Below are 26143 nucleotides of genomic sequence, written 5' to 3' on the forward strand. Positions count from 1 at the left end.
GCAAGAGGTGAAGCATAACAAAACTATACCAACTAAACAATTTAAATGGGGCCGGATATAACAAACAACAAATCCGGTAAATCCCCATATGCAATTATCAATTTGGTGCAACAACAATTTTAACATTTAAATGTTATTATCATGATGCGAATGACATGTTTAAGTTCATGCAATATTTATGAAAATGTTGACATGATAAGATATGATGCATTTGTCATCGTGACGGAAACGAAAGGGGTGCCACGACAACGAATCCGAAAGTGATGCCACGGCAACATATCGGTTTCCGGTAACTCGATTGAGATACTGATGCAAAGGGGAAGTGTGCGGGAGCGTGTCGTGCAAGATGGTGGGGTGATCCCGGTAACCGGGTTTCCCATGGGTCGGCGGCATGGCAACCGAGGAGGAACGTGCAATGACAACTCGGACACGGTTCAAACGTGAGCATCTCATACAACACATGCTTTCATCCACGGGTCATCGTCTCGGCGGTTATACCTTCCAGGTGCATTCTCGGAGCGGTACGGGTTCGTAGAGGAAGTAGAGGAAGTAGTCGTCCACGGCGACGGTAGTTGTACACGGGCCTTCGGCCACGGAAGTAGTCGTACAACGTTTTCGTAGAGGGACTTGGTCTTGCGAAGAGGTACTTGACGTAGTGGTACTTGACGCGTTCGAGGGTCGTCGGTAGATGTACTTGTCGCATCGCCGGGCGTAATCGTGCATGTGGGTCTTGTCGAGTCCGTTGGGGGGTACTTTACGTTTTGAGGGGCGACGGTAGTGGAACTTGGCGAAAATCCGAGACGGTCTTGACGAACCGTAGTGTTACTGGGCGAGATCGCAGCCACGGTAGTCTTCGGACTTGGTTCTCCCGCACATGCTCCACGGGTCCTGGGGGAACTCGGCGATGGCCATGGCAAGGAGGCGGCTGCAGCAGCAAGGCAAGGAACGGGATGGCAGGCGCGAGAAGCGGCGGGTCGGCGAGGCAACCGGCGACGGGGAGAGCTCGGCCGGATCTGAACAAGGAGGAAGGCCGGCGGTAGGGCAAACGGCGGCGACTTGGCGAGGGACTTGGCGCTGGAGCTTCAGACGAAGCAGGGCGCGACAGCAGCTGCACAAGGGCTCGAAACAGAGGCAACGGCGGCGGCTTGCTGCTGGCGATGCGGGGCGACGGCCGCGGTCAACGCGAGACGCGGGCGAGAGGGCGCCTCGTCCTCTGCTCGTCAAGAAGTAGAGCAGCGGCGGCGTCTTGGCGCGGCTCCACGCCGACGGAGGCGCAGGAGAGGAAACAGGAGCAGAGGGGCGGCGGAGCTCCTGGTGGTGGTGGTCGACGCCGGCGGGCGCGCTTGCTGGAAGGAGGGGCGCTCGGGAGGAGGCAGAGGGGAACGGGACGAGGGAGCGACGCGGGTTGTGGTCACCGGCGGCGACCTGATGCAGCGACGAGATGGCGAGGTGGAGGCCGAGGGATCGGGCGCAGAAGGTCTTGGGCGCGGGCGCTCCTCTCCTGTGAGATGTGTGTGTGGCGGCGGGGGGAGGACGAGAGGGAGAGGGAGTGGATCGGGGAATCGTGCTAGGGTTTAGGAGGGGCGCTGGTAGGGCTTAGGTGGGCCGCGGGGATGGGCCGGCGAGGCTGACTGGGTTGGCTCCTCTCTCCTCCCTTCTCTTATTTTCTTTAGCAGAAAACAAATAAAGAGAAAGAAAAAGAAAGAGGGGGTTAGGGGAAGAAGTTGGACACGCGGATAATTTTCCCGGACTCACAAAAATGTGCTTATTCCAAGAAAATAGAAAAAGCCATGATTGAAAGATTTAAATTCAAACTCATTTGATTTAAAATCAAATGATTTGAATAAGAAGTGAGGGTAGGGAAGGCATGAAATTAAAATATAAGTGTGTAATGGTGCATTCCCATTAATGGAATATTATATTATAGCTCCTTAATAATATTGGAGACTTTGAATATGTTGTAAAGAGAAATCACCATTGTGAATATCCCTCGATTTAAATGGATCAAAGATCCACATAATTTATTTACTTGAGATGCAAAAAGACTTATGACATGATGCAATGCACATGATGCAACGAACCAGAACGAATCACCCGACAACACTCGTAAACATGGAAGGCATCTGAAGCTCCGGTCTTGGGGCGTCACAACACTCCACCACTACGAGAGGATCTCGTCCCGAGATCTAGAATGGCACCGGAGGGAAAAACGAAAGAGAAGAGAAGAGGTAAAACTAAGTTGCTCCTTTGACAAACGAGTGAAACCAAAGAACCTTGAGAGGTTGAACAAATTTAAGAAAAGAATACAACGAAGGTAAACAAAGTTGAAAGCACTCCGGTAGGGAAGAGGAACAAGGAAGAACAAATTCGTATGACACTCCGGTTAAAACAAGATAGAGGGGAAAAGAATGGTATAATTTGGGCAGCACTTCGAGTGAAAATGGAAGGAACTGAACATGATCTTGACAACCAAGATGATGGGTTGAAGAAAACAACAGGCAATGCCTCCGGAACAAAACTAAGAATGGAATGGGATGAACTAAGGGCAACAAGATCTTGAGGTAGCATGCTTACAAAAAAAGCTAGAATGGTGTTGTTGGAAAACCAACAACGAAAGGAATAAGCTTGATATGGTTTTATGGAATACATCTCAAATTAAGAGGTGACAACCTGCCACTCGCGGGAAAAGAATTGGATTGGTATGAACAAATTGGCGAGAAAGATATTTCCACCAGGAGGATAAAGAAGATCTTGGATCATTTATAAGCACCATAAATAGCAACAATCCTCAGTGAAGGCTTTAGGTGAAATATAACCCAAGATAATTCCAACGAAGAGATTGATGGATTTAAAATATCTCATACATGGCAACATGTGAATCATGAAAACTTGAACTCAAATTATCAAGAATGACATAATACCACCTCCAATGATACGGAAGAAAGATTGAACTCCGGATTGCAAGATGAACAAAACTTGAGCTCCTCTGAAAAGAAAGTTGATGAACGTTTCGAGAAGGAATATTAATCCTCTATGAACCAACAAGTAGAACCTCCATGAAGAACTCCGGTAACCAAAGGATAACGAGAAAAAAGGGAAGTTGAAAACACAAGGTAAAACCTTGTAATGATTTAGATGGATCTCCGTGATGATATAATTGAGAGAACTTGGAACTCCGGGAAAGAAAAGATGAACAAAAGAAAATCAAGAATTTGATGAGCCTCCGGAATAAAGAATTAAATTCACTCGATGAAACAAGAATAAGAATTACATTATGCTTATCCTTCACCAATTAAATTGATGCCAAGCAACGGATTTGGCATACTACTTATTCTCGCAGAAAGGATTAAGATAGATATAGCGCAAACTTGGGAAGGTCTTCAATGCACCACCGGTAGAATTTGAAAAGCACGAATGCATAGATATGATACATGAAGGGATATGATACACGAAGGAAGAAAACTCTTGAACGAACCACCATAAGAATTGAAAAAGAACGAATAAAACATAAAGAAACACCGGGAAGAAATATAAAATGAACGAAGATACTTGCGAGGATTTAGATACATGAGAACGAAGAGATCACGAGCCGATTAGAGGATATTTGATTGATGCACTGGTAAGATTAGGAGAACGATAACTGAAAGCTGGGAATGAATAAACCTGCATTGATGGACTCCGGATGAACAAACTGAAAAGGCTCCTGAATTGCTCTGGATAGGTGAAAAGAATTCTCACAATCAAACAATTATGAGAGGATGGCCGAGAATGGAGCAAGATATGGAGAAAAACTCTTCTTCGGTCTTGAAATGATGAGAATGGCAACAAGAAGCACCACCAAGAATTATTTAGACACTCCGGAATGAAGAATGGAAAGGTTGATCCAACGATGAAAGAATTGTGAAAGATCTAAGAGATGGCATTTGACTGATGATAACTCATTCTTACGTCAAACTTTAAAAGGAATTTAGGATAGCTCTGGGAAAATAAGAAGAGTCAGGTAAGATCCTGGGAACAAACCTGTGGGTTAGGGCCCACTGAAAAGAAAACACCATTGAAATGATTTAAAAGAGAGGTTGCACCGGTTGAATTAAAAGGCTTGAATGGGATAACAACCTCGAAATAGGTTGAACGAAAGCAGAGTGGAAAACACGAATCATCGAGATATCTTGAGCACTCCGGAACAATAGAATAGCGAGAGGTGAACGATTAAGAATTGCACCAGCATGAGAAAGCCTTGAAATACGGAAAAAAATATGATCAACACCGAAAGCTTTAATTGAATCCACCAGAGAAGAAAATGAGTGAAGAGTGACGACTTGAAGCTCCGTTAAAATCTTCATGAGAATCATCGGGTAAGAACATGAAGGAAGAAGAATGGAGAGACTTCCATAATAAAATGGATACTTGATAAAGAAATCCGAGTCCTCGAAGAAAACAAGGGAGGGAGGGTGGGAAAGCACCATTGAGAATGAAACGAACACCGTTGAGAAGAGCTGAGATTGGATCTTGCAAATGTTGAAGTGATCGAATCCACTTGAAGAGAAACACACCGGTGAAAAAGGATTGACATGACAATCTCAATAAACGAGAAGGATTTGTATTCTCAAAGAAATATGAGAACACCGCTTAGGAAAGGTATGGAATCAACATTTGACTTCGAAGCAACTTGAGTACCACAACTCAAAACAAAACAAAGGATTGGCTTGCAGAATAAACCGGAACAAACATATGATAGAGATTTCGTCCGAAGTTTTCGTGGTGGGGCCTACACGGGCTCGATCGTACAGCACCATCATGTACAAGGCAGTGCACATGACATACGAAGCGTCCCCGAGTCGGCATAGCCAAGGACTCTTTAAGACACAATGAGACCACTGTAAAACCGACCGTGAATAGGCGGACCACTAGACGTCGAACCCCAATTTCATATCATATATCTGACGGAAAGATATCCTAAGAGCTACTTGAATTCCCACTTATAAACTCCCGAATTTTTCCCGGTTATGCAATCAGGTGTTGGGGATACAGGGGAAGCATAATATCTCACCCAAACTAGCAAATCCTACATCCAGCTGTATCCATCCTTCAACACATAACCAAGAAACCTTCGGAAACCATCTACCTCAACCTTCGAAAAGCATCCATTATACAAGTTATGGCAATACTCCCGAACTCCCGCCCCAGTACTGGGTGGCGTCGAGGTTATCTCACCAACGAACTGCATAAAAGAGATTTTCGATGTCGGCGTACTAAACTCAAGTATTCCAGAACTGCAACGATAAAATTATGATGACAACACCTCAGAGCTCAACTCTCCGGGACACTTCCACTAAACCCCTGACAGGAGGCACCAAGACAATGTTCTCATCATAAAACCATCAGAACGATTCCAAGATACCCGCGTGATCCTAAAAAAAATTAGTGAAATTTGAGAAGAGAAGAGCCAAAACTCTACGTCAGGATGCCTTACCAGAGTGATGAGGAGAATGAGAAGTAAAAAGAATTCCTAAACTCTCCGATATATAATTCCTAAATGACTCAAAACATTTTTCTAGACACAACTGGGCCGCTAAAAATGATCAAGCAATGGGGCTCCTAAGGTCGGGGAAGGCTCTGATTACCAACTTGTAACACCCTCGATGCGACTATAGCTCCTACGTGTCGAGGCACGACTTAGAGACATAATCGCATTGAAGGCATATGTCACAAGTTAGGCAATCTTCACAACATCCCATGTAATATAATAAGGGAAAGAGATACATAGTTGGCTTACAATCGCCACTTCACACAATTACATGAATAAAACATTACATCATCCAGATACAATCAAGGTCCGACTACGGAACCAAAATAAAAGAAGAACCCCAAATGCGACAAAGGTCCCCGATCGACCCCAACTGGGCTCCACTACTGATCAACTAGAACGAAACAACACAAAGGACAAGGTCTTCATCGAGCTCCTCCTGAGCTTGGTTGCATCGTCTGCACGGACTCATCGGCACCTGCAAGCTGGTTTTGGAAGTATCTGTGAGCCACAGGGACTCAGCAATCTCGCACCCTCGCGATCAAGACTATTTAAGCTTATGGGTAAGGTAAAAGTATGAGGTGGAGCTGCAGCAAGCGACTAGCATATATGGTGGCTAACATACGCAAATGAGAGCGAGAAGAGAAGGCAAAGCACGGGCGGTAAAAGTATGATTAAGAAGTGATCCTAAAACAACCTACGTCAAGCATAACTCCAGCACCGTGTTCACTTCCCAGACTCCGCCGGAAAGAGACCATCGCGGTAACACACGCAATTGACTCATTTTAATTAAGTTAAGGTTCAAGTTATCTACAACCGGACATTAACAAATTCCCATCTGCCCATAACCGCGGGCACGACTTTCGAAAGTTCAAAACCCTGCAGGGGAGTCCCAACTTAGCCCATGACAAGCTCTCACGGTCAACGAAGGAATATACCTCCTCCCGAGACATTCCGATCAGACTCGATATCCCGGTACAACAAGACATTTCGACAGGGTAAAACTAAACCAGCAACACCGCCCGAATGTGCCGACAAATCCCGATAGGAGCTGCACATATCTCGTTCTCAGGGCACACTCAGATGAGACTAGCTACGACTAAAACCAACCCTCAAGTTTCCCCGAGGTGGCCCCGCAGGCAGCTCAGTTCGGACCAACACTCAGAGGAGCACTGGCCCCGGGGGGTTAAAATAAAGATGACCCTTGAGTCCGCAAAACCCAAGGGAAAAAGAGGCTAGGTGGGGAATGGTAAAACCAATGTTGGGCATTGCTGGAAGAGCTTTACTTAAGGCGAACTGTCAAGGGGTTCCCATTATTACCCAATCGCGTAAGGAACGCAAAATCTGGGAACATAACACCGATATGACAGAAACTAGGGCGGCAAGAGTGGAACAAAACACCAGGCATAAGGCCGAGCCTTCCACCCTTTACCAAATATATAGATGCATTTATTAAATAAGAGATATTGTGATATCCCAACAAGTAAACATGTTCCAACAAGGAACAACATCTCCATGTTCCAACAAGGAACGAACTTCAATCTTTACCTGCAACTAACAACGCTATAAGAGGGGCTGAGCAAAGCGGTAACATAGCCAATCAACGGTTTGGTAGGACAAGGTGGGTTAGAGGCTTGGTTCAACAATATAGGAGGCATGAGAAGCAAGTGGTAGGTATCGCAGCATAGGCATAGCAAAAGAGCGAGCATCTAGCAAAGCAAAGATAGTAGTGATTTCGAGGGTATGATCATCTTGCCTGAGATCCCGCAAAGAAGAAGAACGAGTCCATGAAGAAGACAAACGGACGTAGTCGAACGAATCCTCACAAACATGACGTTATCGGAACCAACCCGAAGAAGCAACACCGAAAAGAAGCAAACAATCATGGTGAACAAACATCACATAAGCATGGCACGATGCGCAAACAAGTATGATGCATGTCCGGTTTAAAGAGGCATGGCATGGTAAAGTGCACAAGCAACCCTACAAATTAAGTGGAACTCAATATGCAACGAGTTTTATATTGACGAAACACCACGTCGATTATTTAGTTCTCTCCCGTTTAGGTACTCAACAATATTAAATGTTGGTTAACATGGCAAGAGGTGAAGCATAACAAAACTATACCAACTAAACAATTTAAATGGGGCCGAATATAACAAACAACAAATCCGGTAAATCCCCATACGCAATTATCAATTTGGTGCAACAACAATTTTAACATTTAAATGTTATTATCATGATGCGCATGACATGTTTAAGTTCATGCAATATTTATGAAAATGTTGACATGATAAGATATGAGGCATTTGTCATCGTGAAGGAAACGAAAGGGGTGCCACGACAACGAATCCAAAAGTGATGCCACGGCAACATATCGGTTTCCGGTAACTCGATTGAGATACCGATGCAAAGGGGAAGTGTGCGGGAGCGTGTCATGCAAGATGGTGGGGTGATCCCGGTAACCGGGTTTCCCATGGGTCGACGGCATGGCAACTGAGGAGGAATGTTCAATGACAACTTGGACACGGTTCGAACGTGAGCATCTCATACAACACATGCTTTCGTCCATGGGTCATCATCTCGGTGGTTATACCTTCCAGGTGCATTCTCGGAGCGGTTCGGGTTCGTAGAGGAAGTAGTCGTCCATGGTGACGGTAGTTGTACATGGGCCTTCGGCCATGGAAGTAGTCATACAACATTTTCATAGAGGGACTTGGTCTTGCGAAGAGGTACTTGACGGTACTGGTACTTGACGCGTTCGAGGGTCATCAGTAGATGTACTTGTCGCATCGTCGGGCGTAATCATGCATGTGGGTCTTGTCGAGTCCGTTGGGGGGTACTTTGCGTTTTGAGGGGCGACGGTAGTGGAACTTGGCGAAAATCTGAGACGGTCTTGACGAACCATAGTGTTACTGTGCGAGATCGCAGCCACGGTAGTCTTCGGACTTGGTTCTCCCGCACATGCTCCACGGGTCCTGGGGGAACTCGGCGATGGCCATGGCAAGGAGGCGGCTGCAGCAGCAAGGCAAGGGACGGGATGGCAGGCGCGAGAAGCGGCGAGTCGGCGAGGCAACCGGCGACGGGGAGAGCTCGGCCGGATCCGAACAAGGCGGCAGGCCGGCGGCAGGGCAAACGGCGGCGGCTTGGCGAGGGACTTGGCGCTGGAGCTTCAGACGAAGCAGGGCGCGACAACAGCAGCACAAGGGCTCGAAACAGAGGCAACGGCGGCGGCTTGCTGCTGGCGATGCGGGGTGATGCGGGGCGACGGCCGCGGTCAACGTGAGACGCGGGCGAGCGGGCGCCTCGTCCTCTGCTCGTCAAGAAGCAGAGCAGCGGCGGCGTCTTGGCGCGGCTCCACGCCGGCGGAGGCGCAGGAGAGGAAACAGGAGCAGAGGGGCGGCGGAGCTCCTGTTGGTGGTGGTCGACGCCGGCGAGTGCGCTTGCTGGAAGGAGGGGTGCTCAGGTGGAGGCAGAGGGGAACAGGACGAGGGCGCGGCGCGGGTTGTGGTCACCAGCGGCGACCTGACGCGGCGACGGGATGGCGAGGTGGAGGCCGAGGGGATGGGCGCAGAAGGTCTCGGGTGCGGGCGCTCCTCTCCTATGAGATGTGTGTGTGGCGGCGGGGGAGGACGAGAGGGAGAGGGAGTGGATCGGGGAATCGTGCTAGGGTTTAGGAGGGGCGCTGGTAGGGCTTAGGTGGGCCGCGGGGATGGGCCGGCTTGGAGGCTGACTGGGCTGGCTCCTCTCTCCTCCCTTCTCCTATTTTCTTTAGCAGAAAACAAATAAAGAGAAAGAAAAAGAAAGAGGGGGTTAGGGGAAGAAGTTGGACACGCGGATAATTTTCCCGGACTCACAAAAATGTGCTTATTCCAAGAAAATAGAAAAAGCCATGATTGAAAGATTTAAATTCAAACTCATTTGATTTAAAATCAAATGATTTGAATAAGAAGTGAGGGTAGGGAAGGCATGAAATTAAAATATAAGTGTGTAATGGTGCACTCCCATTAATGGAATATTTTATTATAGCTCCTTAATAATATTGGAGACTTTGAATATGTTGTAAAGAGAAATCACCATTGTGAATATCCCTCGATTTAAATGGATCAAAGATCCACACAATTTATTTACTTGAGATGCAAAAAGACTTATGACATGATGATATGATGACATGATGCAATGCACATGATGCAACGAACCAGAACGAATCACCCGACAACACTCGGAAACATGGAAGGCATCTGAAGCTCCGGTCTTGGGGCGTCACATGGCTTCTTTAAACGCTTCAAGTTTGACTCCACACCTCCTCGAAGAGCAGTGCTGCGACGAACTCCATCTCTTGAAGACTCTGAGTTCTCTTCCTCTGCTACAACTGTGAATGCCAGAGTGATCGAGGATGAAGACGATGCTACTTCACTGCCACCTCCTTCAGCACGCTTCGACACTGCTCCAAGTTTTTCTGCACCGCCAAACATCACCGACGACCCTGCTGCTTCACCTACTCTTCATGGGAACGAGTAGATGCTCTATGTCTTCAAACCTTTTTGGTCCTTACTGACAAAAGGGGGAGAAGCATATGAGTTTGATAGTCTTCAAGCGGGTCCATATGGGCGGGTGCTTTATATTTTGCTTCGTGTTTACAACTCCCATTTTGATACATTTGGTTCTTTGAGTTGTAACACTTAAACTCGATGGTCGTCTGCTACTTATTTGCCACTTTGTGATGCGATGATAAATTCCGCATGTGCGACGATAAATTCCGCACTTAGATCATTTTGCAGACGTCCATTTTCCATTATGCATGTCATTATCTTCACATACCTTCACATGCATAGTGGATTGTCATCATAAGTTGAAGAGGATCTCCACAAGCACAACCTGCCATGTGCATTTGCATTCCAAAAGCAAATTACTTATATGCACATCTTCAGGGGGAGCCCTTGCAACTTATGAAGACAATTCCTTATCCTTTACAATTTCACATATTATATTCCCCGTTGAAAACTTCAACTAGTTTGTCATCAATCACCAAAAAGGGGGAGATTGTAAGTGCATCTAGTGCCACCCCTAGTTGGTTTTGGAGTATTGACGACAAACCTATTTGAGGGACTAATGTGTTTGTGAGAATTGCAGGATAACACAGGTAGAAGTCCCTCATTGATTCGGTTTTCCTACCAGAGATGACCCCTAAAAATGTATGAAGACATTGATGTCAAAGGTGGTATATGAAGATATTCACATTGAAGACTATGAAAAGAGAAGACATCGCATGAAGCCTATGGAGCTCGAAGACTTAGATCTTTCGTAGTTCTTTTTCTTCTTTGTTGAGTCATAGGAACCACCGTACTGTTAAATGGGGTCCAAGAGAACCAGTCAGAATGACTGAAGTGATGCTTAATCAAAACCTATGTCTTCGAGTGAAGACTATGAGAGCGAATCTTGTCCAGAGTTGGACAAGTCAGCTTTGCTTGTAGCCCAAGTAAAGTTGCCGTGTGAGTTTGAAATCTGACCGTTGGAACACGTGTCAGTTCCTTAGTGACCCAGGGTCATTTTGGACAAATCAGGTCGGGTTGCCTAGTGTCTATAAATAGCCCACCCCCTACAACCATAAACGGTTAGCTGCTCACAGTTAGTGTACGGCTTTTGTCGTTTGAGAGCAACCCACCTCGAAGCCTTTGAGAGAGAATTCCTTGCGAGGATAAAGCCCTAACCACCCAGAGCCAAAGAGAGTTAGGCATCACTTAAGTCTTCTTGTCTGTGTGATCTGAAGACTTATTACACTTGAGGACTGTGAATCCTCCAGCCGGTTAGGCGTCGCGTTCTGAGCATCCAAGAGACATTGTGGATCGCCGATGAACGAAGTCTGTGAAGGTTTGGGAGTCTACCTTGAAGACTTACCAGAGTGATTGGGCGAGGTCTGTGTGACCTTAGCTCAAGGGGAATACAGTAAGGACTGGGTGTCCTGAGCTGCGTGTTCAGGACTGGGTGTCCGGGACTGTGTGTCCTCAGGTTTAAATACCTAGCCGCCCTAACCAGACGTACAGTTGTCACAGCAACTGGAACTGGTCCAACAAATCATTGTCTTCAACGAGTCACTGGTTTCATCCTTCCCTTCTCTTTACTTACTGTTGATCCTTGTGAAGTCATTGTATGATTGCACTATCTTTTGTCTTCACTGAGTGACTGTGTGTTCTGTTTGGCTTCATAATATCTTCCTACCTGATCCTTACTACCTAGCTGCTATTAGTCATTGTGCTTTCACTTCATTGAATACTTGACTATGATTTGCCTAGTGTAGTCTACCTTCCGCTGCATGGTAATAGGTTTATTTCTATCGTTTGTCTTCGAAACTTTTACGTTTTGAAGACTTTCATAAAAATCGCCTATTCACCCCCCCTCTAGTCGATATAACGCACTTTCAGTGTTGCCGCCTAGTTGGCGTTTACTGTAGCCACTCCCCGTCTCTTCTGATTAATGGCGCATCGACTTTGAGGGAAGGGGAGGGCCGCCTGCTGGGAGCTGGCCTCCCCTTATGCCGACTGGTAGGAACCCGCCGCCTTCTGGCTTCTCATAGACAGGTAGGACCCGCCGCTTGCGGGCCGTACCGACAGCCTATAGTGGGAGCATGGCCTTCTCTGCCATAAGTGATGTCATGGGCTGTGTGGTAATAGTGTCACGCCGGACGGGGACGTTCGCCCGGTACGCTGCACTGTAGCCACGCTCTGCCCTGGATTCGGGGTGTGAGGTGATACTGTAGCCACGCCCGTCTTGTTGCCATAATGTGGTGCAAACTTTGAGGGTGTGAGGGGCTGCCTGCAGGGAGCCGGCCTTTGTGGAGGCCGACTCCCGGCCCGTCTCATGGCTTTCTTCTGAGGTCCGCCGCCCTCTCGCAGCTGGCCGCTTGGACCAGCCGGCCCTGAGAAGGTGGCTCTACGTCCCTGGGGCTTGAGGGGCGCAGCCGGACCCGATGCCTTGAATCACCATGGGGAGCAGATGAGGCTACCCGCGGTTGTTTACTCCGACACTATCGTTTAGGTCATATTGGTGTAAAGAACATGAAGAAACTCCATGCTGATGGACTTTTGGAGTCACTTGATTATGAATCACTTGATGCTTGCAAACCATGTCTCATCGGCAAGATGACTAAGACTCCGTTCTCCGGAACAATGGAGCGAGCCATTGACTTATTAGAAATAATACATGCCGATGTATGCGGTCCGATGAGTGTTGAGGCTCGCGGCAGGTATCGTTATTTTCTGACCTTCATAGATGATTTGAGCGGATATGGGTATATCTACTTAATGAAACACAAGTCTGAAACATTTAAAAAGTTCAAAGAATTTTAGAGTGAAGTTGAGAATCATCGTAACAAAAAATAAAGTTTCTATGATCTGATCGCGGAGGTGAATATTTGAGTTACGAGTTTGGCCTTCATTTGAAACAATGTGGAATAGTTTCACAACTCACGCCACTGTAACACCACATCATAATGGTGTGTCCAAACGTCGTAACCGTACTTTATTAGATATGGTGCGATCTATGATGTCTCTTACCGATTTACCACTATCGTTTTGGGGTTATGCATTAGAGATAGTTGCATTCACGTTAAATAGGGCACCGTCTAAAAATCCATTGAGACGACACTGTATGAACTATGGTTTAGCAAGAAACCTAAGCTGTTGTTTCTTAAAGTTTGGGATTGCGATGCTTACATGAAAAAGTTTTAGCCTGATAAGCTCAAACCCAAATCGGAGAAGTGCGTCTTCATAGGATACCCAAAAGAAACTGTTGGGTACACCTTCTATCACAGATCTGAAGGCAAGATCTTTATTGCTAAGAGTGGATCCTTTCTAGAGAAGGAGTTTCTCTCGAAAGGAGTGGGAGAAAAGTAGACCTTGATGAGGTAATTGTACCTTCTCTCGAATTGGAAAGTAGCTCATCACTGAAATCAGTTCCAGTGATGCCTACACCAATTAGTGAGGAAGTTAATGATGATGATCATGAAACTTCAGATCAAGTTACTACCGAACCTTGTAGGTCAACCAGAGTACAGTTCGCACCAGAGTGACTTGGAAGTCATGTTGCTAGACCATGCTGAACCTGCAAACTATGAGGAAGCGATGATGAGCCCAGATTCCGATAGATGGCTTGAGGCCATGAAATCTGAGATAGAATCCATGTATGAGAACAAAGTGTGGGCTTTAATGGACTTGCCCGATGATCAGCAAGCCATTGAGAATAAATGGATCTTCAAGAGGAAGACGGACGCTGATAGTAGTGTTACTATCTACAAAGCTTGACTTGTCGAAAAGGGTTTCTGACAAATTCAAGATGTTGACTACGATGAGATTTTCTCACTCGTATCGATGCTTAAAGTCTGTCCAAATCATGTTAGCAATTGCCACATTTTATGAAATCTGACAAATGGATATCAAAATTGCATTCCTTAATGGATTTATTAAAGAAGAGTTGTATATGATACAACCAGAAGGTTTTGTCAATCCTAAAGGTGCTAAAAAATGTGCAAACTCCAGCGATCCATCTATGGACTAGTGCAAGCATCTCAAAGTTGGAATATACACTTTGATAAGTTGATCAAAGCATATAGTTTTATACAGACTTGCGGTGAAGCCTGTATTTATAAGAAAGTGAGTGGGAGCACTACAACCTTTTTGATAAGTATATGTGAATGACATATTGGTGATCGGAAATGATGTAGAATTTTCTGGAAAGCATAAAAGAGTGTTTGAAAGGAGTTTTTTCAAAGAAAGACCTCAGTGAAGCTGCTAACATTTTGGGCATCGAGATCTATAGAGATAGATCAAGACGCTTGTTAAGATTTTTCAATGAGTACATACCTTGACAAGATTTTTGAAGTAGTTCAAAATGGAACAGTCAAAGAAGGAGTTCTTGCCTGTATTGTAAGGTGTGAAGTTGAGTAAAGACTCAAAACCCGACCACGTCAGAAAAAAGAAATAGAATGAAAAGTCATTCCCTATGCCTCAGTCATAGGTCTATAAAGTATGCTATACTGTGTACCAGACCTATTGTGTACCTCACATGAGTTTGGCAAAAGGGTACAATAGTGATTCAGGAGTGGATCACTGGACAGCGGTCAAAATTATCCTTAGTAGAATAAGGACATGTTTCTCGGTTATGGAGGTAACAAAAAGTTCGTCGTAAAGGGTTACGTCGATGCAAGCTTTGACACTGATCTAGATGACTCTAAGTCTCAATCTGGATACATATTGAAAGTGGGAGCAATTAGCTAGAGTAGCTCCGTGTAGAGCATTGTAGACATAATTTTTTTGCAAAATACATACGGCTCTGAATGTGGCAGACCCGTTGACTAAACTTCTCTCACAAGCAAAACATGATCACACCTTAGTACTCTTTGGGTGTTAATCACATAGCGGTGTGAACTAGATTATTGACTCTAGTAAAACCCTTTGGGTATTAGTCACATGGCGATGTGAACTAATCACATGGTGATGTGAACTATTGGTGTTAAATCACATGGCGATGTGAACTATATTATTGACTCTAGTGCAAGTGGGAGACTGAAGGAAATATGCCCTAGAGGCAATAATAAAGTTGTTATTTATATTTCCTTATATCATGATAAATGTTTATTATTCATGCTAGAATTGTATTAACCGGAAACTTAGTGCATGTGTGAATACATAGACAAAACAGAGTGTCCCTAGTATGCCTCTACTTGACTAGCTCGTTAATCAAAGATGGTTATGTTTCCTGACCATAGACATGTGTTATCATTTGATGAACGGAACCACATCATTAGAGAATGATGTGATGGACACGACCTATCCGTTAGCTTATCATTATGATCGTTAAGTTTTATTGCTATTGCTTTTTTCATGACTTATACATGTTCCTCTGACTATGAGATTATGCAATTCCCGAATACCGGAGGAACACCTTGTGTGCTATCAAACATCACAACGTAATTGGGTGATTATAAAGATGCTCTATAGGTGTCTTTGAAGGTGTTTGTTGGGTTGGCATAGATCGAGATTAGGATTTGTCACTCTGTGTATCGGAGAGGTATCTCTGGGCCCTCTCGGTAATGCACATCACTATAAGCCTTGCGAGCAATGTGACTAATGAGTTAGTTGCGGAATGATGCATTACGGTATGAGTAAAGAGACTTGCCGGTAACGAGATTGAACTAGGTATGATGATACCGACGATCGAATCTCGGGCAAGTAACATACCAATGAGAAAGGGGATGACGTATGTTGTTATGCGGTTTGACCAATAAAGATCTTCGTAGAATATGTAGGAGCCAATATGAGCATCCAGGTTCCACTATTGGTTATTGACCAGAGATGTGTCTCGGTCATGTCTACATAGTTCTCGAACCTGTAGGGTCCGCATGCTTAACGTTCGATGACGATTTGTATTATGAGTTATGTGATTTGATGAACCGAAGTTTTTTCGGAGTCCTGGATGAGATCACGGACATGACGAGGAGTCTCGAAATGATCGAGAGGTAAAGATCGATATATTGGAAGGCTATATTCGAACATCGGAATGGTTCCGAGTGATTCGGGTATTTTTCGAAATACCTGAGAGTTATGGGAATTCGTTGGGAGAAGTTAATGGGTCTTATTGGGCTTCAGTGGAGAGAGGGAAGAAGGGCCACGAGGTGGCGCGCGCCTCCCCCTGCCCAAACCGAATTGGACAAGGGGTGGGCCCCCCTTTCCTTCTCCCTCTCCCTCATTTCCTTCTTTCCTATTCCGAAAAGGAAAGAGAATCCTACTAGGACTTGGGAGTCCTAGTAGGACTCCCTACACTTGACGCGCCACTAGGAGGGCCGGCCTCTCTCCCTCCTTCCTTTATATATGTGGGCAGGGGCACCCTAAAGGCACACAAGTTTCTCTTAACCGTGTGCGGTGCCCTCCTCCACAGTTACACACCTCGGTCATATCATAGTAGTGTTTAGGCGAAGCCCTGCGCCGGTAACTTCATCATCATCGTCGCCACGCTGTCGTGCTGACGGAACTCTCCCTCGGCCTTAACTGGATCAAGAGTTTGAGGGACATCATCGAGCTGAACATGTGTTTATCGCAGAGTTGCCGTACGTTTGGTACTTGAACTCTAATGAACTGAGAATACCACTATCCCTTTAACCATCCAACCACAGGTTGATTCGCTTCCCAAATTATACCCGTGATGGTCACGGCAAACAACAACCGCGGTTTCTCTGGATCTTGATACACCAGGTCACCAGCATCAAACGTGTATTTTAGCCTGCTCGCCCTAATTTATGGGCCAATTTGGCATCGTTAAGGCCGAAGTATCTTATAGCTAACGGTATTACATTACACTCTGGCCCGCCTCTGCCTTCCATGACAATGGGGTTTCCTCTCCTCATCGGACAGTTCCGTCGGCGCCGCCGAGCTCGCACCGCCACGGCGAGGCTGACCACTGCTCGATATCCTAACTCCAACCCAGCCAACTCCCGCGCGTAGACCCTAATTCAAAGGCAACCTAATCCCTCGCCATGGAGGATTCCCTCGTGCCGCCGGTGCCTCCTGCCCCAACCACCCTTTTCCTCACTCGCCGGCGATCACATCTCGACAGCGCCTCCTACCGCACGCTCTCCCGGCTCTTCTCCCACTGCCTCCACCACCGCCCCTCGCAGCTCGCTGCCCCGGCGCCCCTGGAAGTCGAGCCCGCCGCTGCGAACCCTATCTGCGACGAGTCACCACAGGGGTGCTCGGTACCGCCTGAAGACGCCGAGTCTGAACGGGGAAAGGACTTAGGAGAAGAGGAGACTGCGGTAAGGACTTCTGTCATCGAGAACCCCTCACCCGCGGCAGTCGATGCAGCCACCGGTAACCCTATTGCAGACCCGGCTGTGGCACCACAGAGATACATGGAGCATCAAGTGGCCGGAGTTCAGCGGGTGGAGGGCGTAACAGATATGGTTGTTGGGGGGAACCTCTGCCGTGAGACTGTTGCGTTAGTGGAGGAGTTGGGGGCAGAGGATGTTTTGAGGTCGATGAAGGATTGTTTGGAGGGGGAGGTTGACGAATTGGCAGAGCCAGATGTAATGGTGGTCAATGATGATGAACATCTGCTGCTTGATACGATGATGACCAACTTCTCAGGGTTGATTGCTGATGCCAGTGGCGGCAAAGCATCAATGCTGAACTATGGGGTTTCTGGAGGTGAACCACACAATGATGGCAACATAGCTGAGGGGGTGAAAGAATTGGGAGCTGGAACTGAAGAAGACAGACCTGTGGGTGATTCAGATCAGCACTCAGTTGATGGTGGCGTGGTTGAGGAAGGAGAGATTGAGGGTGACATGCAGGCTCTGGATGTAGATGAATCTGATGATTCGGAGATCGAAGATGCAGATGATGAGGAATTGGGAGAGGATTTTGCTAACAGAGTGTTGGGGGAGAATGAATCATCTGGCCTTTCAACGCCTAAAATTAAAGGAACCAGTGATCTTGTACTGAACAAGGAAGGTTATATCAAGGATGATGCACTAAAGCATGTTACCAGGGCACATGTTGTCAGTTATGATGAAATTGTGGAATGGAATGAGACACCACTGCCTGATACTGAGGTACTGAATATACCATTTTTTATTAACCAGTACTGGTTATTAGATGTTTCTTCACATGTTGCTTCTTCTTGTTTAATTTTGTGTTTGGATGAAAATATAGCTTGTGAGATGCAAGTTATCATGTGATACCGCATAACTGATTCAGAACCTTTTTTTAACACATTATTATCGATTTCTTGCTCAAATTCCATCACATGCACTTTTAGAAGAGTACAAAACTCACCAATATCCAATAAGTTATTCTCTTCTTGACAACAGAAGTACTGACATTACAGTAAAAAAAGAAGCACTGACATTAAATACGCCCATGACAAACTTTGCAGGCTCCCAAACCAGGGAAGAGAAAACGGCATTTGACAGAGGAAAGAAAGGCTAAGAAGACGGTGTGTTCTGGTTTCACTACCATTTGAGTTCAACATATACTTTATTCAACTGTGCATTCTAATTGTATTTTTCCTTCTGGAATATTAATCTTCCTTCGCGATGTTTTTGGCGTATAGAAAAACAAACGGGTTAAAAGAGCACAGCAGCGGATAGCGGATGGTGTGAAAAGACTGAAACTTGCACCAGTTATAAAGCCGAAACCAGTGAAGTTATGCCACTTCTACATGCATGGGAAGTGCCAGCAGGTAAGCTTTTCTTTGGCCACCAACTTATTGTTCACTTGGAACAGATAGTCATGTATTGCTGATTCTCAATTACATTTCTATCTTTTTAGGCCAATAATTTATGTGTTTTTACATATAGAGGTTTTTGCCTCGAAAGGTGATGGAGTAATGATCACAAAAGTCCTGGTTTCTAGGAACATTTCTTGTTTTGTTTCTATAGTAGTATTGCGAGGAGCTGTATTATAGCGAATGATGTAATGTATGTTGAATTGCTTCTTGCAAAGCCATCCATTTTATTAGTAGACGTTTTATTTTGATAAATCAACAAAGTTTCTGTACAAACACTGGATAATGAATTTGTTGTCAATAGTTATTTTACAAACCTAATTCTCTTCTTTTCTCTTTGCAGGGCAATGCTTGCAAGTTCTCACATGATACTACACCTTTGACAAAATCTAAGGTATGTGCTTTATAGAAGTTTTTAGGTCTGCCTGAAATATTCGTTATGCATTACTGTGATATTAGTGCATGTCCATGTATGTATGGCTGCATCCATTTGTTCCACCTGCACATTTTGTGCATACCTATATAAACCATCTTTCAAGAACTATCGATGGCGATTTTGAACTTTTATGTTTTGCAAGACCATAACTCAGTGATGCCCATTGGTGCTTGAAATAGATGGTTTGGACAGGCATGCACGAAATGGTGGGTGTTAACTGTTGAGTTCACATGATATGAATAGATCATGTGTACAAGGCTGAAGTATAAAACTGTACACCAATATATCTTAATCCAAGTGGCAGCTAACTTCATTTCTTTATATTTTCTTACATTCCTTTCTGTTTGTTTTGGTGTCCGCTTATTTCTTTTCTTAATTTTACAGCCCTGCACACATTTTGCGCGTGGTTCTTGTTTGAAAGGAGATGATTGTCCCTATGATCATGAGTTGTCAAAGTACCCTTGCCACAACTTTGTGGAAAATGGAATGTGCTTCAGAGGTGATAAATGCAAATTTTCTCATGTGGTACGTGATTTGCAAAATCATTTCCTATTGTTTATTTAGAAGTGAAATAGCCTGGTATAGTTCCACCCTGTGAATTGAGAAAACTGTGGTGTTTATCAGGTGCCAACTGCAGATGGTCCTCCCAAACCAGATGCAAAGAAATCTGATGCGTCATTGGTATCTGAAAAACCTGGCAGAGAGCAAACAAGTAGCCAGAAAGCACCGGCGGACCATGATGGCGAACACATAACTTCTGCTCCTACCAAACATTACTCCATTCTTAAAAACCTTGCCGGCATCTCAGTAAATGCTCTAAAAGCATCAACCGGTACACCAAAGGGTGTACAGTTTCGTCCTTCCAGTAAAGACAGATCAAATTCTAGCATGCTGCATCAGGATGCTCTACCTATCGAGAAGCATATGTATACAAATGGCAGTAAACATCAGAATTTTGATGGACCGCAGGCTGCAGAAGGGGATAAAAATGCCATTCCAAATAAACAGAGATCACATCCAAGTTCAGACCCAAAGAGAACTAGTTTGCCTACTGGCTCTACTACAGTGCTTGGATCACTCAGCACTCAGCACGAAGTTTCAGAGGCTTCAAGAATTTTGCAGGAATTCTTATTTGGTGCTGGCGGTTAGAGGAAAATATGAATACACTACTCTGCCTTTGATACCTGTAGACTACACATAGTACTAGTTCTTTTTACATCTGCAGTATGAGTTCATGCTATGAGTGTGCGGCTTGTTTTGGTACTTTTGGCTCAGCTTCCATTTTGTAATTGCATATTGCAACTGCTATTTTTGGTAGATCAACAGAAGTATAATATTGCAGTGATGCGTATAGTTTTTGGTCACCAAGAAAGTTCACAAACTTATTTTGCAGAATTAGGCTAAGTGCCACCGTGGGTACATGAAGATTTGTTATTATCCAGTCAACTCACTTCCAACTGCATATGGTACTTTCATTTAGCTAATCATTTGTAGCATTGGATCTAAGCTTACTGGTATGATAAATGCCTTCCTGAATCGGTGCTTTGATGAGTCATCTCTCACATATGATTCATTTTAACCACGCTTTGGAAGTTGCTCCAAGTTTGATGAGTATGCAGATTTTTAAATGTTACCTTGTCATAGTTGAGGTGTTACTCCCTCTGTTCACTTCTATAAGACCTTGAAGACGTTTCAGACAAGGTGCAAAGTAGCTCATTTTCAGTTGTCTGAAACGACTTATAAAAGTGAACGGAGGGAGCAGTAATTTTTAGTACATTTTGTTGAATCTTGATAGTTGATACCACTAATTTAGTGATGAATTGTACATCTCTGGTAATAGTATTAGAGCATCTACAACCATGGATAGCTAATCCGAGCCCCTATACGCCCGTGGACGCGCCCGCGGACAGTGACCGGACGGGCATCAAAACTTGGCATTTGCAATGACGGTCCCCTATTTTCAAAACATCAAATCCATGCAAACACATGCACGCCCACCATTTTGGACAAACATAGCTTAGTGCACACAAATACACATAGTTCATACTTAATAGTACCTAATCCAAATATAGTTCAAACATAAATATTGTTCATAGTGCACAACTGATAAAATAAAAGACAAGTTTACTGATTTCCAGTGTGTGTCCACATTTGCTCGACAAGATCATCCAGAAGTTGCATATGCACTGGATGTTCATCATCATCATCATTTCGGTATGAATTTGTCAAGATCATCGTTTCCATAGCCACCATCCCACGACGATTCCATTGGTGATCTAGAAGTAATGACCAAAAGAATAAAAAACCGGCTTGGACATTTCATCGAACACGTAGAGCACGGGGTGAAAGTATGGTGGAGTTTGACGTACCGGGGTGGCGTCCTGTGGCGTCCTCTTTGTCTGGTGGCGGCCTGGTCGGCGGCGGTGTGCGCTGGGGCGTTCGGTGGTGAAGCCCTGAGTTGGGGATGGCGGCGGAGCACCGATAGCGGCGGAAGTCCGGTGGCGGCTGTGTGGAGGAGGGCGAATAGAGAAGAGGAGAGGGCTTCTCGGGCAAGGAGAGGGGAGGCGGATATGAGCGAATTGGCGTGGGCCCTAGCGGTCAGTCCGACGTGGTGGGCGCGTCCGGGCGTCCCCATATCCGCCCCAGATTTGGGACGGACATGGGGAGTGCCGGTCAGTCCGGGTGTTTGGGCCGGCTATGGGGAGGCCAGTTGAGTGGCATTTTTCCATCCAGGCGTTTGGGGCGGGCATGGGAAGTCCGGTTGTAGATGCTCTTAGATTATGTTTTTTTGACTTGGCATTGCTCACTGCCACCCAAGTATAATTTTGACCATGAGTTGTATCGTAATTATTTGAAACCGTTGGGCAAGTGATTGGTCAAGCGGCTGGTTTGCTGGTGCAACCGATAGTTGAAATAGTATAAAAAAACAGTTCAATGATGTTGTGTTTAAATATTTATCTAATAATTAATTCAGTTTTCATTTGTATGACATAGTAGACCACTGATATAAGTTGTAGTTCTTTCTCTGGAAGCACTGAAGCGTTCTGCCACCTGGTTTCTTGGGTCCTCGGAGAGCATTTGTAGTGGAGGTTTGAATTCTAGCTCAGCACTAAGTTAAATGCAAATTTTATTGGTATTTTACACTAACTGGACAGGAGCAGTCTTTGGTACCGGTTTTCGCTATTTCTACAGGCTGCCTAATTTCATGAAGAGTTTTGCTTGCGACAATATATGTTCATGGTATAAAAATTGTGAGATTGTTAAAGTATTTTCATTTTCTGACCAATCTACTTGTTCACTTATGACTTGTGAAATAAATCCAAAGATTAAAAACCAATGTTTGAGTGCATTCTTCCCATGGCAACATGTTCCACTCTCAGACCAGTTCACAAGTACGGTATTAGCTTTCTACTCCATTTGTAACCGGTTCTGGCAACTGAATTTTGAGACTGGGTCAGTGGGATGTTACCAGTACAATATAACTCTTTGTGGTTCCTTGTCAAACAAAGCATTAGCTTTCATCCAAGATTTTTTGTGTGGAGAAATATTTATCTGCAGAGCCTTGTGGAAATCTTGAACCAGATCTCGTTAATTCTTTCCCTTGACTATTGATTGAGTGCTAAATTATCTGCAGTGTCGGCATGTGATCTGATGTTGTTTTGGTTCACAAGGCGAAGCAGTGGAGATTTGAGGTGTCATTATTCAGTTCCTAACAAAGGCTGCTTTCTGAGGCACCTTGGGTCGATTCAGTACATACACATTTCTTTCTGTTGGGCTGTCTGTAGAAAGATGCCGCACCGTGCACTAAATGATTTCTAGCTGCTCTTCTACCAGTATCAAGTATCCAATGTGCTTATCAGAAGTGGAGAAAAGAAAAAGAATGTATACTTTATATTTCTGCATTCAGGCCCTCCGGATTCTCCAGGCAAAGAGAGCATTACTTTGTTGCCCCCGTGATAATGGTAGCTAAAGATGTTGGCCTGGTGCATTGGATGGTTTGAACTTGCATGCATGCATGCCGTACCCGGGATTATATCTTGGTTCAGAATTACTTGTGGAACTACTCTGGAGACTGTGGGACACAGGGGCAGGCAGAATCAAAGGTATCCCAGGTATGAGCTGGACTGCGTATGATTGTTTTTGCTTCATTTCAAGCTTCCCCCCGACCTGCCCCGTGCCTATTCGCTGTCAAACTCACAGCTGTTGTCGCATCAATTCAGAATTACATTCACATGATCACTGAGGAGGCTCACATGGTGTTTTATCACCCGCAGATTTGTCGCAGACATCTGAGTTTACGCTCCTGGGTGACTCTTAACTGGCTATCTCATTACTCAGTTTTTTCTACAATGATGATGATGCCCTTTAAACCGTGTTAATTCATCATGCTGCTCATGTGATCATGCCAGCTTTGAGTGGCTTGTGCCCGAGGTGCAATTTGTTATCTTGGTACTCGAATAGCTCTATCGCACTCGTGAAAGCAAAAGATTCAAAGGTTTTGAGTGGCTTGTACACCTGAACCTGTATGTGTTGCCTGTCATGGAGACTGGATAACGTGTGAACTTGGTGAAAGCCCCCCTCCCTGGATGTGATGGACTGATAGGTAGCCACTTTGTTGCTTTCCTCCTACGATAAATACTCTCCCTTATAGTTGGAAAACGAAATGCATATTTACGCCCGTACTTCAGGGCCCTTTATACCTCCATTCATGGAGGATTTGTTGCCATCTACACCTAAAGGCCCTGTTTGGATTATTGTTTTCCTTTTGAATACCCCTGTAAAAAATACAGGTCTCAACCCGTCGTTTTGTTTCCGGCCGGGAATTGCTCAGTGGCTGGTGAGATACACCTGTAAGTTGAACAGCTCTGTATAAAATTACATTGATTCCAAGCGCGGCCTAAGTGTGGAGTAAGGGGATATGGTGAAATACGGTTGACCGTAACCTTTTGTACCCAGCGTTTTTTGTGCACGTCATCTGGAATAGCAAAAAAAACAAGCAACTACTCCATCCTTTTCCAAAATGTAGGTTACGTCTTCTTTTGTGATACGAGTCACAATCATATTTGAGTATTGTTGGATGCAAACCTAATAATATAAAAATATGTTACATAAACCACATATTGTAAAGTAATTGTTGCTTCTTAATAAATCAAAACATGTCTTGTATTTTGAAACAGCAGGAGTTTGCATGACTTTTGAAAATAATTAGATAATTAAAATAACCAATACTGCTCACTAATCGTGTGATTCTCCTCCGGCTTCATGTACATTGTACAACTTCTCGTTTGTCGACTAATCGCTGTCAAGCTATGTTCCCTGGTTCGCAACCATCTCTAACATGGGCAATGACAATCCACAGGAAACTTCGTTTGTTCTTTTGCCAGCATTTTCCGGCCATAATCCTCTACTTCTATATGTAGTCAGGCATGCCATGCTCTATTGCAAAGTCCACATAAATTTCGCTATTCAGAGTAATCATGTCGCCAATCAGCATACAGTTTTGCTGAATTATACATGAAAACTGACGAAATGCAAAACATTTTGTGGCTGAAAGTAAGCATCCTTGGATTTTCTCAGGGCTCTTGTTTCAAGGACGGTCATTATCTTGTAGTGGTGAACTCTTGATCTGATTGTTAAGGCTACAGCCTGTTGCTGACTTTTGTCAACGACGCACTGACAAATGATTTATGTCATTTGACAGGAATGATACCTCCTTTTTTTCTTTTACCTTATTACATTTGACATGGACTCTTAACATCTTCTTGCCTTGATCTCTTCTTCATTGCTGATGATGGCAATATCGTTTCATTGAGCTGCTTTTGTTTCATAGGACCAAATTGTTCAGCAGACTGCCATATGCTAGCTTTTTTTTTCAATGATGCCAAATCTGACATTGAGTTGTCGACCGGAGTCGCTGTTTGACACAGCTTTGCTGCTTGTCTTTCTCACTTTAGCACGGTCACATACATAAATCGTGCACAGGGAGTACTCAGGCTGGCTGACAAAAACAACACCTCTGGAGTGATCTGATTCATCAAACTGGCAGCCTCCCTCAGCAAACAGGGAACTCCTGCATCCGTTGAGTTAATGTCCAGAGACCAAGGCCTCCGAACTCAGCCGGCACACCCTCTGTTGAACTGCTAATAGGACCATTCCTGTATGTATTCTGCAATTCACTGTTCTTGAATTATCTCAGTAATGGACTGAGTCAATGCCAACAGGAAGAATGATGAGGTGGAATCCACGGACACGGTTGGAAAATCTTGAGGCTTCGTTCGTGTCTGTTCTGCCCGGCCGTCCATCCTTGTCTGATGGTAAATAGGAGGTCTATGTACTTGAACTCGAGGTATTTATTTACATGTTTAAATCATGGAGTGCTCAACTGTACCTTTTAATTAACATGTCCAAAATCAAAGCCTTGACCCATTCGTGTCTGGATTGCGCTCAGGTTATTATGAATTTTTCAGGAAATTATGTACAGCTGATTACTTCGATTGGTCGCCATTTCAGAGATAATAAGGCAGGAGGGTTAGGCAGTTATGGGTTTCAATACCTCCGGTGAATGGCCATTGTCAGTGTCATCTCCCTCATATTCTACTCTACACACAATATTTCTTGAACCGCAATTTTCTTATGACAGTTTTGCCTATAATGTAGCTGTTGGCCATTACATTCCTCATGACAATGACACTCCATGAATCCTGGCTACTGCCATGTTCTCATGCTCACCGCATATCATCACACAGTTCAGCCAAGAACTACAGTTTGTTCTCTTCTCTTTCGATGACGATAAAAATACACATGGTTTCATTGGTCACGCGAGCGTGCAATTGCCCTGTGGATCCGGAGATCCGGCTTTCATGGCTCCTGTTACTGAATCATGAGTTTTCTTCTCCAAACTA

The 26143-nt window shown here is 44.8% G+C and overlaps 1 protein-coding gene across 6 annotated transcripts; it reads left to right on the forward strand.

The window, feature by feature from the left end:
* The first annotated feature begins 16872 nt into the window (after nucleotides 1–16872).
* LOC119268233 (zinc finger CCCH domain-containing protein 7-like) lies at nucleotides 16873–24183 on the forward strand. Of its 6 annotated transcripts, XM_037549818.1 has the most exons (9): nucleotides 16873–18131; nucleotides 18455–18514; nucleotides 18632–18760; nucleotides 19149–19199; nucleotides 19626–19766; nucleotides 19866–22330; nucleotides 22876–22933; nucleotides 23149–23353; nucleotides 23516–24183. In XM_037549818.1, the coding sequence occupies exons 1-6, from the start codon at nucleotides 17055–17057 to the stop codon at nucleotides 20388–20390; spliced, it is 1983 nt and encodes a 660-aa protein (XP_037405715.1). In that variant the 5' UTR covers nucleotides 16873–17054; the 3' UTR covers nucleotides 20391–22330; nucleotides 22876–22933; nucleotides 23149–23353; nucleotides 23516–24183. The 6 variants fall into 6 exon arrangements, with proteins under 6 accessions (XP_037405715.1, XP_037405712.1, XP_037405713.1 ...); XM_037549815.1 differs by having other exon boundaries at nucleotides 19866–22481; nucleotides 22876–23353; XM_037549816.1 differs by having other exon boundaries at nucleotides 22876–23353.
* The last annotated feature ends 1960 nt before the right edge of the window (nucleotides 24184–26143 follow it).

This window comes from Triticum dicoccoides, chromosome 3A, assembly GCF_002162155.2.
Source record: "Triticum dicoccoides isolate Atlit2015 ecotype Zavitan chromosome 3A, WEW_v2.0, whole genome shotgun sequence".
NCBI lineage: Eukaryota > Viridiplantae > Streptophyta > Magnoliopsida > Poales > Poaceae > Triticum > Triticum dicoccoides.

Bases quoted from the DNA above. Each gene is read 5' to 3' on its own strand.
- LOC119268233 (XM_037549814.1), top strand. From the start codon at position 17,055: ATGGAGGATTCCCTCGTGCCGCCGGTGCCTCCTGCCCCAACCACCCTT. The intron at 18,132-18,454 runs GTACTGAATATA...CAAACTTTGCAG, and splicing joins CACCACTGCCTGATACTGAG to GCTCCCAAACCAGGGAAGAG. The intron at 19,767-19,865 runs GTACGTGATTTG...GGTGTTTATCAG, and splicing joins AATGCAAATTTTCTCATGTG to GTGCCAACTGCAGATGGTCC.